This window comes from Eubalaena glacialis, chromosome 16 (genome assembly GCF_028564815.1).
Source record: "Eubalaena glacialis isolate mEubGla1 chromosome 16, mEubGla1.1.hap2.+ XY, whole genome shotgun sequence".
Classification (NCBI taxonomy): Eukaryota; Metazoa; Chordata; class Mammalia; order Artiodactyla; family Balaenidae; genus Eubalaena; species Eubalaena glacialis.
In genome coordinates, this window is record NC_083731.1 from 33,575,067 (window position 1) to 33,589,137 (window position 14,071).

The following is a 14,071-nucleotide window of genomic DNA, read 5'->3' on the forward strand; positions in this document are numbered from 1 at the left end:
GCAGAGGTCATGACATTCAATTGTGCCTTAATGGAAGGAATTTTGTTAGGAGAGATATTTTGCCCCTTTGCCCCCTCTCTCTGCTTTCCGAAGGTTTCTCTGAATACAGGGACAGAACCTGGAGAATTCAGAATAGACAGACGTGGACAGGTATGAGATCTGAATTCAATTTATGATCACATCTTTCAGTTAGTATTTTTTGTGCAGATCCTTTAACCTAATACGTTTACTCATCTCAGCTGAGCTTTGTAGTCTGAAAAGGCAAACTAAAAAAGGCTGTTTTTCTCCATACTCACCCTCTCTTTACTTTTTTTTATTATTAGGTTAATACATTTTCTCTAAAGAAGAGAATAAAAATCACCTAATACACACAACCATTTTTGAATGTATAAATGCTAGAAGTTTATAGAATAAGAGGCCACTATGGATTTTATCATTCCTGGAAATCCTTAAGACCACAATTGAACTCCTAACGTGAGAGGAGTTTTAAGCTAACAATTTTGAGCTAACGCGAATAGAAAATAAATCTTCTGTGGCCATGCCTCAACTATCCTAGCATTGTCAACCTAGAACTATCCCACTCATTTTCTTTTTAAATGTAACACTTATTGGATGACTATGCAAATGAGGTGGGCATCTCATTTCATGTTACCATAAACAGTCTTACCAGAACTAAGTAACACCACTTAAAAAGTTAGAGCAAGAGCTGCCCAGTGCAAAAAAGAAAATGAAACACTTTAAATGTTCATTTGGTCTCTTTATGAATCACTAATTTAAACTGAGAAAATTTAGCTGATTGAAGCAATGATTCATACTGGATCATTTTCACAGGGTCCTGACTAGGGTGAGGCAAGGTCTCAGGTGCCAGCGTTGCACTGCATGCCTCTGAGAGGGGGCACCCCCTCTATTTTGTGCCTTCAGTGCCTGGCTGTCCTCACCTTAGTCTCAGCCCTGATTTTAACTTTCAAAAATTTTTATTTATCCAAGTTACTCTTATTCAACTGTTATCTATTGGCTGTTCTGGGCACTTCACCCAATTCCCCTGACACCATTTCTAGATGATATGCATCTTTGAGCTGCTTCCAGGAATATTCCCTAGTTCATCTCTCTCAATAATTTCCTTCCAATAATTTCTTCCCAAACACCTGATATATCTTTCCCAGACTAGGAAACAATGTCTTCAGGATACTCATAAACCAATGATCTGTTTTGAGCATTTTTGCTCTGTTAGGACAGCAAAACGGTAAAAACATGGCTAAGACAAGGCAGTGATAGTACAGTGGAAAAAATTCACGGATTAAAAAACTAGGCTTAACGGTACCAACTGCTGGCGAGGATGCAGAGCAACTGGAACTCGCATTCACTGCTGGTGGGAATGCAAAAGATACAGTCACTTTGGAAAACAGTCTGGCAGTTTCTTACAACATGAAACACACACTTTCCATATGACCCAGCAGTCCTGCTCCTCGTACTTACCAAGAGAAATGGAAACTTATATTTACACAAAAATACATACACAATTGTGTACAGCAGCTTCATTTATGGGCGCTCCCAAATGAAAACAACTCAACTGTCCATCAGCTGGTGAATGGATTAACAAACTGTGGTATATCCATACAATGGAATACTACTCAGCAATAAAAATTAGGACAAATAACTAATATTTACAACAACATAGATGAATCTGTTTTATGGTAAGTGAAAAAACCGAGACTGAAAAGACTAATAATTTTATTTATTTGACATTCTGTGAAAGGATAATACCTTTTGTTGAAAAAGGGCAAAACTATAGGGATAGAAAACAGATCAACTGGAATTGGGGAAAAGGGTCACTACAAAGGGGTCAAGAGGGAATTTTCTGGGGTGATGGAACGATTTTATATATTGATTGTGGTGATGGTTACACAACTGTATGCATTAGTCAAAAATCATAGAAACGTACGCTGGAAAGGGTAAATTTTATTGTATATCATATCTCAGTAAATCTGACTTAAAAAAATGAGAAAAAAAATGGGGGTTATCTCTTAGTTACCACCTGGCTCTGAGGAAGCCACCACAAACTGATTTTCTTTTTTTATAAAATAGGGATTCTATTACCTTTAAAATATTTTTTGTGAGGAACAAATTAAAAGAAAACTTATGAATTTTAAAGTTCAATACAAATATTGTACACCAGGCACTGGCCATACAATGATGAATAAGACAGAGGTACACTAAAGAAATGTACTGTCTAGGGACTTCCCTGGTGGTCCAGGGGCAAAGACTCAGCACTCCCAATGCAGGGAGCCTGGGTCTGATCCCTGGTCACGGAACTAGATCCCACATGCTGCAACTAAGAGCCCACATGCCACAACTAAAATATCCCGCATGCCACAACTAAAGATCCTGCATGCCACAACTAAGACCCAACGCAGCCAAATAAATAAAATATTAAAAAAAAAAAAAAAAAAGAAATTTACTGTCTAGAGGGAGAAAGGGATAAGACAGATAATTATTAAATAACATGGAAATTCAATGACAGAGATATGAACAAGGCAATAGGGGCCATCAAGAAGGAGCATTCTGGGAATAAGAGTTAACTCATAATGAACACAGACTACTGGGATCCAATAATCTTAACCCAATATGATTTTGAAAAAGCCTACGGTGGTAAAAATTATGACAAAATGGAAAAAGTACCTCACGATGATTTAGAAGTTGTTCCAAATCTAATGCCATTTGATTCTTCATGTGCTGCAAAGCTGACTTTTCTTTATTTAAATTGCTGGAAAAAAAAAAACCCACAAAGTTTTTAAAAGTTGTCATACTAATATAAATTTAATTAACAAATAATAAATAGCAAACGACTAAATCTGATGGTTTGAATTAAAGAAAAATTACATTGATAGTTCATAAAGATATCAGATCAGTGACTACAATGTTTGATTCAATCATTGGCCTAGCTATTTTATAAGAATACTTTTTCTTTTTTTTTTTTTTTAAATGTTTCTTTTTTTAAATTTTATTTATTTATTTATTTATTTATGGCTGTATTGGGTCTTCGTTTCTGTGCGAGGGCTTTCTCTAGTTGTGGCAAGCGGGGGCCACTCTTCATCGCGGTGCGCGGACCTCTCACTATCGCGGCCTCTCTTGTTATGGAGCACAGGCTCCAGACGCGCAGGCTCAGTAGTTGTGGCTCACGGGCCTAGTTGCTCCGCGGCATGTGGGATCTTCCCAGACCAGGGCTCGAACCCGTGTCCCCTGCATTGGCAGGCAGATTCTCAACCACTGCGCCACCAGGGAAGCCCCAAGAATACTTTTTCTTTTAACAACTATTTGACAATGCAACTGAGATGTTTTCTGAGAATACTTCCCTGCCTAGTAGGGGCATAAAATTGGTGTTTTAAAGATGACTGGTTACTCCTGAAATGTAAAAAGATGAAGTGGGACTTATATAAAAGGTAAAAAGTACGTACGTATGGGCACCATATTAAAATTTGAGACACTGAAAGTCAAATTATAACATTTATCCTTAAAACTGAAAGTAGTATTTTATAATTTATCACATACTAAATTACCAGGTATATAACTGAGTGAGATAAATGACTCAGATATTTGACCTACAGTAAACTCGGGGAAACAATTTTTGTCTCCAAATTCTTAGTTCAATCTTCAACTTCCAAGTCTGCATTGTGAATTTCTCTTTGAAATGACCTATCTTCTGACAGGAAAGGGTGAGAAGCCTAATTGTAAGGACATGTTAATATTTTAAAACATAAATATTTGAGGCCTGCCTTATACTGTCCGGAGTTTGATTATTCAACATATAAAAATATTTAGAACCATTAAATAAAATATTCTTTGAAAGCCACTCGGATGAGTCTACTCAGCCAGCACTACAAGGATTAAGAAAAGCAACAACGAATTGAAGCAACATAATTCCTTGAATGTCAAAACAAAATCTGTAAAGGTAAAATTAATGAGAATTGTTTTGCTGAACAGGTAAGATGTTTTAAATTATACTTTGAGAAAATAGAACACCACCAATTTTCAAAATATTAGGGAGAAGTTTTTTTAAACTCAGTGAATAGTAGTAGGTATTCTGAAAGCACTGGTAATTCCAAGGATCTAAGAGTAAAAAAACGTACATTTTCCTCCTTCCTACTAATTGAGAATTTCCCTAAGGAAGCATCAGAGTTTGTCCTCTGAGAAGAAAGACTAGATGCAGCTCTGACTTCTGTTTCCAACTGTGCCACTGACTAAACTGTGTGGTATAAAGCACGACTCATACCACCCCACTGAACCTGTTTTCACATCTGTAAAAGTGGAAAATAATACTCATGTATGTCAAAGGGACATGTGAATTATCTAATGAATGATTATATAAAACACTGAACACATAAAACTCTACAAAATGCTATATTGTTTTACTAATTTAGATGAGAAACAGTCATTAGAGGAAAACAGTAATTAAATGTCAATAAAGGTAAGCAGCTCAGCACAAAAACAAACTGACTTTTGGAGTTAGGCGTCAGAGATCCCACTGAGCGGAGGAGTTGAAAAGAACTAGATGATAAAAAGGAAACTGAGTGCTGTGCTCTGATTGAGTCCCCCAAAGCATGGTAAAGATCAGGTGTTTCTGTAACTTTAAAATTCTATCTTTAGCTAGGATTACACTGAAGACAAAATATTTTTCTTTCTCTTTTTCTTTCTTTTATTTTTCTATTATTTTTTGGCTGTGTTGGGTCTTCGTTGCTGCATGCGGGCTTTCTCTAGTTGCGGCGGGCAGGGGCTACTCTTCGTTGCAGTGCACCGGCTTCTCACTGTGGTGGCTTCTCTTGTTGCAGAGTACAGGCTCTAGAGCGTGCAGGCTTCAGTAGTTGCGGCGCATGGGCTCAGTAGTTGCGGCATGCGGGCTTAGTTGCTCTGTGGCATCTGGGATCTTCCCGGACCAGGGTTCGAACCTGTGTCCCCTGCACTGGGGGGTAGATTCTTAACCACTGAGCCACCAGGGAAGTCCCCAAAATATTTTTCAAAGTGAAAATAAATGTTCAGTAAATACGAATAGGAATATTCAAGGAACAGATGTGTTCATATACATGCATATATACATGTTCGTATACATGTACCCACATACACACAGAATGTAAACATGCGGTCACATGCAGTACATACATGGGTGCACACGCACAAACACATACACAGACACACAGACACACACACATAGGCTCTCAAATACCAATAGGCCCATTAAGTAAAGTGTAGTGTAATAGGAACGGAATGTTGATGTAATTGAAGGATTTTGACTGAATAATTCATTAGAAATGCTTTATATGTAGTGTTTAATTTTTTCAGAATAAAGTATTCCATATTTAAATAACAAAGCTAACCATATAACATGGAATAAAAGGTAAGTGGATAAACTGGTTGACAAAGCAACTCAGTTCTATTTGCAAGACGTTGGCTCCACAGACAATACTTGGATATATATTTTCAAAGTCTTAGCCTTCTCTTTCTTAAATTACAAGGGAGACTACCTTCAACACGTGGGTCTCTAAAACTGAATACGATGATTATTATACTCTGTGTTCTTCCACACAAAGTAATTACTCAATAGAAGTTTAGTCTCCATAAGACATTTCATAACAGTGGAAACTTACCTTTAAAAATACAAAGCTTCTATGCGTGACTCATAAGGCAACTACAAAACAAATCTCCTTATAAGCACGTCTACCGTGAATGGTATATTACACCCATAATTGTTCAATTCACTGTTAATTATTACTCAGAAATTCATGTTTATGGCTCTGTTTCACCTGCTATATGAAAACATATTCCTGATATATTGTTCTTTAACTTCCTGGATCAATATACTCTGGCCTAGGCTTATAAGCGCCTAAGTAGTCTTTTCTTCCTAAATGACTAGTTAATGATAAATGGAGAACTGAAAACAGAGAAGGAAAACTTATGCTAATTATTCTCTTTCCATGCTTCCTTTGGTCCTGAACTATAGATCAAACAATATAACCCAGATTGTCTCTTGTGGATTGGTGGAGGAGAGTTAAAAGTACTACTTTTAGAACAGAGTATTACTTCCATGACAGTTAGTAGTGATATCTCAAATGTTAGCTTTTAACATGTTTATCACGATTTCATTTTAGTGCATGTTTACGCTAATCTTTCTAGGCATTGAATAAATTGTATCGATGGCTAAATTGGCAAGTTGTGGGTGTGATATAGTGATATTGTTTTATTTTGTAAGAAAATGATAAAATTTATATTCAGTTCTTTAAAGAGCTTTTATTGTATAAGCTAGAGAAACATTCACAAATTAACCAGTTAATGTAAGTATTCTTTACAATTAAAATCGACACCCAGCAAAAAGAAACAGGAATTATCAAGGAACATAATCACTTAGTCATCTTTTTGGATGGTTCATCGAATGTTTAAATTTCGAATTAATGAAGGACAAGAGGAAGGGAGGTAACATTTACTGAGCTTCTCCTGTGTGCCAGAAGCTTTTTATATATGTTACTTCATTTAATTTTCACAACTACCCCTTGATGTTCACATTAATGTCTATATTTTACAGCCACATTTACCATGAGAAGAGAAATCAGGCTGACGTGTAGTCAAAGCCCAGGATAATTCTACTCTATTTGAAATGCCGTTGGCTCAGAGTCAGGGTGATGGTAGATAGAAATGTGATCTAACCTGTTGTATCTGACTTGTTGATTGTATTGTATGGCATCACATCCTTTCATTCACGTCATCACGGTACAGCTACAGCATCTCACAAGCCATAATTAAAATACTGAAAGCACCTTAACTTTCCACATTAGAAGATAGTTGCTTCAGTGAAGAGCAAGACTTCATATCCTGTGAAATATTAGTTCAGAATCTACTAAAATAGTATACAATAAATATATGAGACACAGACAGCTTTAAAGGCCTCAGATGTTTAGCACATAAAATATTTTTTTTGTTTAATTCCATAATTGGCATAGTTGTTGCGATTACTGTTGCTGTAATTAAGGGTGTCCTAATTTTTGTCAAAATTCAGCATATTTTGAGAAATGTTATTTCTCACTTCAAAGATAATTTTCAACATAAAAAAATGTGTTAAATATAAGACAATACTAATAATAGCAAACATTTAAAAAGCATTTTTAATAATGTGTAGGAATAGTGCTATATATATTACAAAGGTTATATCATTTAATCCTCTGAATAACCATGTGAATTAGGTGCTGTTGGTGCCACTCTCATTTCACAGATGAGAAAATTGGCTATAGGGTCCAGTACCATAGCTATTAGCTAGCCACAAGTGGCAATGAAAATTAATATTAATTTAATTCAAATAAAATTAAAATTTTAGTTCCTCAGTAACACTAACCATATTTCAGATGCCCAATAGCCACATGTAGCTAGCAGCTACCATACTGGACAATGCAGATAGGGAATTTTTTTTTTTTATTATGACATATTTCAAGAGAGAAACTGTAACAAGCCCCCATGTATCTGTCACACAGCCTCAACAATTATCAACTCATTAAAAGCTTTCCTTTTAACCACTATTCTACACTATTTTTTTTTTTTGCTTCTCTTCCTTAATTACATTAGTTAAAGAAAAATTATCCCTTATTCAGATTAGAACATAGGGAGGCAGTATAACATAATGGTTAAGAGTATGGAATTAGAAAGCAGACAGATCTGGATTCAAATTTTGGCCCTATCACAAAACTAATATGTTTTTAGATGACAACTTGCTAAGTTTCTCTAGGGCTGAATTTGTTCATCATTACAATTTTCTCCTGTAGCTGGCTATTATTTTTCTCTATATTAAACATTTTCAGCTTTCCTAGTTCTTAGTAAAATAAATATTCAAATAAACTTACTTGAAGGTAACTGTGAAAGAGGTAGTTTTTTCCACAGGCCTTTTATATATCCCTGCTCCAAGATTACAAAGGTAAGACAAAACACTATACAAAATTTCAAATATATCAAATATATAATATGGAAAGAAAAGGTTCTCTTTGGGGTTCTTTCCTCATTTCCCTAAGATAACCAAGTCTCCAGTGAATGATGAGACATAATTTCTATTGCTCCCAACAGCTATTTATAGAACTGTTTAATTAATTCACTGAATTGATTTATTAATGCTGGTTATGAATATTCTAAATATTAATTTTAACTTTAAAATTAATCTAAAAATAAATTGCTATTTATGTTGACATTTAAAACATAAATGTGATTTAAAATTACTTTATTATATTGTCAAAAAATTATGATCAGGAATAAAGTTTTGGACCAATTATTTTGGTGGGGTAGAAACGAGAGGAAAAGATAACTCTTCTGATTTATCAAAAAGAACACTCACAGTTTGGAGTTAATTACCAGCAGTTTTATATTTTTGGTTATATATCTTAGGAAACCTGAATTTAATAGCTATCTTCTCCAATAACTATATTTTTCAATAAACTACCTTTTCTAATTCCTTAATTTAAGAATTTTCTCTCCCATCTAATTCTTTGCTTCTACCTTTATGAATTGGTTGATAATTTATCTAATTACTTATTCTAAATAATCTTAAAATCTAATAACTAGCCAACTAACTAAGCATCCATGAATTAAAACCTCTTTCTGTCTATAGCATCATTCTTCTACTGTTATTTAAAAAGACTAAAATGATCATATAGATGAACAGGTAAAGAATTTGAATGATTATTCAGTGGAGCAAGTCTTTTGGATGAGGTGTCATGTAAGAAAACAATTTCAATCTAAGGAAGTGAAAGGAATTTATTTACATCGAGGTAATTCATGGTTTACTTCACGTAAAGGGTCAGGGGAAGAAAAGCCTAAAAATTCCTTGGTAAAGTCAACATGAATCTAAGTAAATGTATACATTTTATCTGTTTGTGAACACCTTAATGTGATGTGACTTAGTTTTTCTAAGAGAAACTGAACTCATTACATTTAAGACCCCCTTCGTTATTTCAATTTTTTCTTCACAATTTCCAACCTGAATTCATCTATAGCGGTATTGTGCTTACAATGCCTTTATTACTTAAATAAAAGATTTGTAGATGGTTTACCTGACGTCTTTCTCAAGTTGGGTAATACACTCCTTCAGTGAATCAATCTTAGAATCTCTCTGACGCACTGATTCAATGAGATACCTGTAAGGTTGTTGAGTCTGGTTTAACAGAGAATTGGCCCTGTCAAGCTAAAGAAAAACAGATTTCATTAAAATCTAGACAATTTTATAAGAAACTAAAATTGTTCAAAATGATCTAGCACAGATACAGTACACCAACTCTCCCTTATATGAATCACTCTGAAAAGCTCTTCCTGTATAAATTCGAAGGTTTTAAAAATTATTAATCAACATAACTATTCTTTAAAAATAAAACTTTTATTTGAACTTTATTTTTACTCAAAATAATATAATCACATGTTAATTTAGTAATTTTTCATGTCTTCATATTCCCTTCCATCTTTACTTATGTACCTAAACCACTATGTATAATTTACGTACCTAAATCACTATGTATAATTAAAATTTTAAACAATTATGTTTAAGATATAAACAACATAAAATTTACCATTTTATCCATTTTACAGTGCACAATTCAGGGGCATTAAGTACATTCTTGATGTGTAACCATCACTAGTATCTATTTCCAGAACATTTTCATCAACCCAAACAGAAACTCTATACCCATTAAGCAAAAACACTCCCCTTATCCCCCAGTTCCTGGAAACCCCTATTCTCTCTGTCTGTATGTATTTGCTTATTCTAGATACCTCATGTAAGTGGAATCATATGATATTTGTCATTTTTTGTCTGCTTAATTCACTTATTGTAATGTTTTCAGGGTTCATCCACGTTGTACCATGTATCAGAACTTCATTCCTTTTTACGGCTAAATAATATTCCAACATATGTTTATAGTATATTTTGTTTATTCATTCATCTGTTGGTGGATACTTGTGTTGTTTCCACTTTTTGGCTATTGTGACTAATGTGGTGGTGTATAAATATCTGTTTTGAGTCCCTGTTTTCAATTCCTTTGGGTATCTACCTAAGAGTGGAGTGGAATTGCTAGGTCATATGATAATTCTATATTTAACTTTTTGAGGAACTGCCAGCTGCTTTTCATAGTGGCTGCATCATTTTACATTCCTACCAGCAATGCACTTGGTTCCAATTTCTCCACATCCTCGCCAACAAAGTTATTTTATGTGCCTATTGGCCATTTGTATATCCTCATTGGAGAAATGTCTATTCAGGTCTTTTGCCCATATTTTAGTTAGGCTGTCTCTTTTTTTCTTTTTTTTGCTGTTGAATTGTAGGAGTTCTTTATATATTATGGATATTAAGCCCTTATTAGCTATATGATTTGCAAATATTTTCTCCTATTCTGTGGGTTGTCTTTTCACTATCTTGATACTGCCCTTTGGATCACAAAAGTTTTTAATTTTGATGAAATCCAACTTACCTACTTTTCTTTTGTTGTCCATACTTTTGGTGTCATTTTAAAGAAACCACTGCCAAATCCAAGGTCATAAAGATCTTCTCCTATGTTTTCTTCTATGAGTTTTATACCTTTCTTTTTGAAATTTAGAACTTTGATCCATTTTGAGTTAATTTTTGTATATAGTGTAAGACATGGGTCTAATTTCAATCTTTTACACGTAGATATCCAATTTTACCAGCACCATTTGTTGAAAAGACTGTCTTCTCCATTGAGTGATCTTGGCAACCTTACCGAAAAAACCGTTAACCATATATGCGAGATTTACTTCTGGGCTCTCTATTCTATTCCATCAGTCTTATATGTCTATCCTATGCCAGCACAACACTGTTGTGATTACTGTAACTTCACAGTAAATTTTAAAATCTGAAAGTATGAGTTTTTCAACTTTTGTTTTTCAAGATTGTTCTGGCTATTTGGGGTCATCTGAAATTCCACATGAATTTTAGAATGAGTTTTTCTATTGCTGCAAAAACATGCCTTTGGGATTCTGATACAGACTGCACTGAATCTGTAAGTTGTTTTGGGTGGTACTGTTATCTATCTTAACAATATTAAGTCTTCTACATACAGATGGCTAACAGGTACATGAAAAGATGTTCAACATTGCTAATCATCTGAGAAATGTAAATCAAAATCACAGTAAGATACCACCTCACACCTGTCAGAACAGCTATCATCAAAAAGACCACAAATAACAAATGTTGGAGAGGATGTGGAGAAAAGGGAACCCTCGTGCACTGTTGGTGGGAATGTAAATTGATACAGCCACTATGGAGAACAGTCTGGAGGTTCCTTAAAAAACTAAAAATAGAACTACCATATGATCCAGCAATCCTATTCCTGGGCATATATCCAGAAAAGATGAAAACTCTAATTTGAAAAGATACACACACCCCAATACTCACAGTAGCATTACTTACAATAGGCAAGACATGGAAGCAACCTAAGTGTCCATCAACAGATGAATGGATAAAGAAGATGTGGTGTGTATATATATATATAAAATGGACTACTACTCAGCCATAAAAAAGAATGAAATTTTGCCATTGGCAACATCATGGATGGACTTGGAAGGTATTATGTTTAGTGAAATAAGTCAGACAGAGAAAGACAAATACTATAATGTTATTTATCTGTGGAATCTAAAGAATACAACAAACTAGTCAATATAACAAAAAAGAAAAAGACTCTCAGATATAGAAAAGAAACTAGTGGTTATCAGTGGAGAGAGGGGGAAGAGAGGGGTAGGGGAGATACAAACTAGTAGGTATAAAATAAATAAGTGGGAACTCCCTGGCGATCCAGTGGTTAGGAGTCCACGCTCTCACTGCTGAGGGCCCGGGTTCAATCCCTGGTTGGGGAACTAAGATCTCACAAGCTGAGCAGCCAAAAAAAAAAAAAAAAGCTACAAGAATATATTGTACACCACAGGAAATATAGCCAATATTTGATAATAAATATAAATGGAGTATAATCTTTAAAAATTGTGAATCACTATGTTGTATACCTCAAACTTATACAATGTTGTAAACCAATGATACCTCAATTTAAAAAATTAAAGAAAAAAAACCCAAAACCAACCAACCAACCAAAAAACAATCTTAAGTCTTCTAATCCATTAGCCTGGGATGTCTTTCCATTTATTAGGTCTTCTTTAATTTATTTCAGGAATGTTTTGTAGTTTTCAGTGTACAAGTCTTTCTCCCCTTTGATCAAATTTATTTCTATTTTATTTTATAAATGAAATTGTTTTAGTTCCTTTCTGGATTGTTCAATGTTAGTATACTATGTACAACTTAGTATAGCTGTATACTATGTATATAGTTGTATATATACTATGTTGTATACTATGTACAACTTCATATTATTGTTTTTTACTTTACCTTATATCATAATCATTCTTCCAGGCTGTTAGAATACCTTCATTTATATTTTTGTATTTTTAATGGTTACAAAACTGTCTAGTAAGCCAATGTGCTACAATTTAATTACATTGTTTATACTAGTAAACATTTAGGATGCTATCAATTTTTGACTAGTATAAATAATGCTAAAACAAACTGCTTTTGTATTGTAGATGTTTTATCTTTTTCTCATATTTATTTATTTGGTTGCGCCGGGCAGGCTCCTTAGTTGCGGCAGGAGGGCTCCTTAGTTGCAGCACTGGGCTCCTTAGCTGAGGCTCGCTGGCTCCTTAGCTGTGGCATGTGAACTCTTAGTTGCGTCATGCATGTGGGATTTAGTTCCCTGACCAGGGATTGAACCCAGCCCCCTGCATTGGGAGCTCAGAGTTCTATCCACTGCGCCCCCAGGGAAGTCCCTAGACGTTTTTTCTTAATATTTTGTTTGTTAAATTTTTTCAGAACAGAAGATGCACTAAGGTTAAAGGGGTATAACTATGTAATACTCTTGACACATAAGAGCAAAGTTCTTTCTAAAGGATTTTATCATTTTATATACTCAACCAACCTTAGTTTTGTTTTTTTTTTTTTAAATTAATTAATCAATTTATTTTTGGCTGCGTTGGGTCTTCGCTGCTGCGTGCAGGCTTTCTCTAGTTGCAGCGAGCAGGGGCTACTCTTCGTTGTGGTGCATGGGCTCAGTTGCTCCGCGGCATGTGGGATCTTCCCTGACCAGGGCTCAAACCTGTGTCCCCTGCATTGGCAGGCAGACTCCCAACCCCTGGGCCACCAGGGAAGTCCCAACCTTAGTTTTCTTTTTGTTTCTTTGTGTTTACTCTTTTTCTCCTAAGCAAGTATGAAATGTATGCTAGAATAGGACTAAACACAGCACTGTCAGTATCAGGAGGCCCCTACTTTGGTACATAATAAGTTCTCAAAAAAGGTATTCTAAAGTTGGATATGCAAAAACTGAACAATAAGAACAAAAGTGGTGGATATCTATTATTGTAAGGACGAGGGGGTGGGGAAGGGAGTATTTTATTGTGCAGAATAAAAAATTATAAAATTCCTGCTTTATGAACTTAAATGTTCTTTGACAAAAAAATTCTGGCTTTTTATATGAAAAAAAATTTTTTTTCCTCTTTCCTTTACAATCCCTAACAAGTTTGAGGCTAAAGATTTGCTGTTTTTCTAGGACAAGAAATGATTTCTATTTCCTTCTCAAATAAACTACATTTACAAGTTCTATACATTTTTTTTCAAATTAAGATCTAAACATATTTATTTTAGCACTGCAATTTTTTAAAAAATTAATTAATTAATTAATTAATTTTTGGCTGTGTTGGGTCCTTGTTGCTGCGTGTGGGCTTTCTCTAGTTGCAGTGAGCGGGGGCTATGCTTCGTTGCGGTGTGTGGGCTTCTCATTGTCGTGGCTTCTCTTGTTGCGGAGCACAGGCTCTAGGCGTGCAGGCTTCAGTAGTTGTGGCACGTGGATTCAGTAGTTGTGGCTCATGGGCTCTAGAGCTCAGGCTCAGTAGCTGTGGCGCATGGGCTTAGTTGCTCCGCGGCATGTGGGATCTTCCCGGGCCAGGGCTCGAACCCGTGTCCCCTGCATTGTCAGGCGGATTCTTAACCACTGCACCACCAGGG

At 35.0% G+C, this 14,071-nt stretch overlaps 1 protein-coding gene across 6 annotated transcripts in view; it reads right to left on the minus strand.

The window, feature by feature from the left end:
• The window catches only part of PIBF1 (progesterone immunomodulatory binding factor 1), a 207,935-nt gene that overhangs the window by 26,039 nt on the left and 167,825 nt on the right, over nt 1-14,071 (minus strand). For 4 of the 6 annotated variants that reach the window (XM_061170699.1, XM_061170703.1, XM_061170700.1 and 1 more), the window contains 2 exons: nt 9,075-9,205; nt 2,680-2,764 (listed from right to left, as the gene is read on the minus strand). In XM_061170699.1, the coding sequence (XP_061026682.1) occupies nt 2,680-2,764; nt 9,075-9,205 (216 nt within the window). Of the gene's footprint in view, nt 1-2,679; nt 2,765-6,817; nt 6,859-9,074; nt 9,206-14,071 lie in introns of those variants that run through there. The other 2 variants (XM_061170702.1, XM_061170701.1) reach the window with 2 other exon arrangements.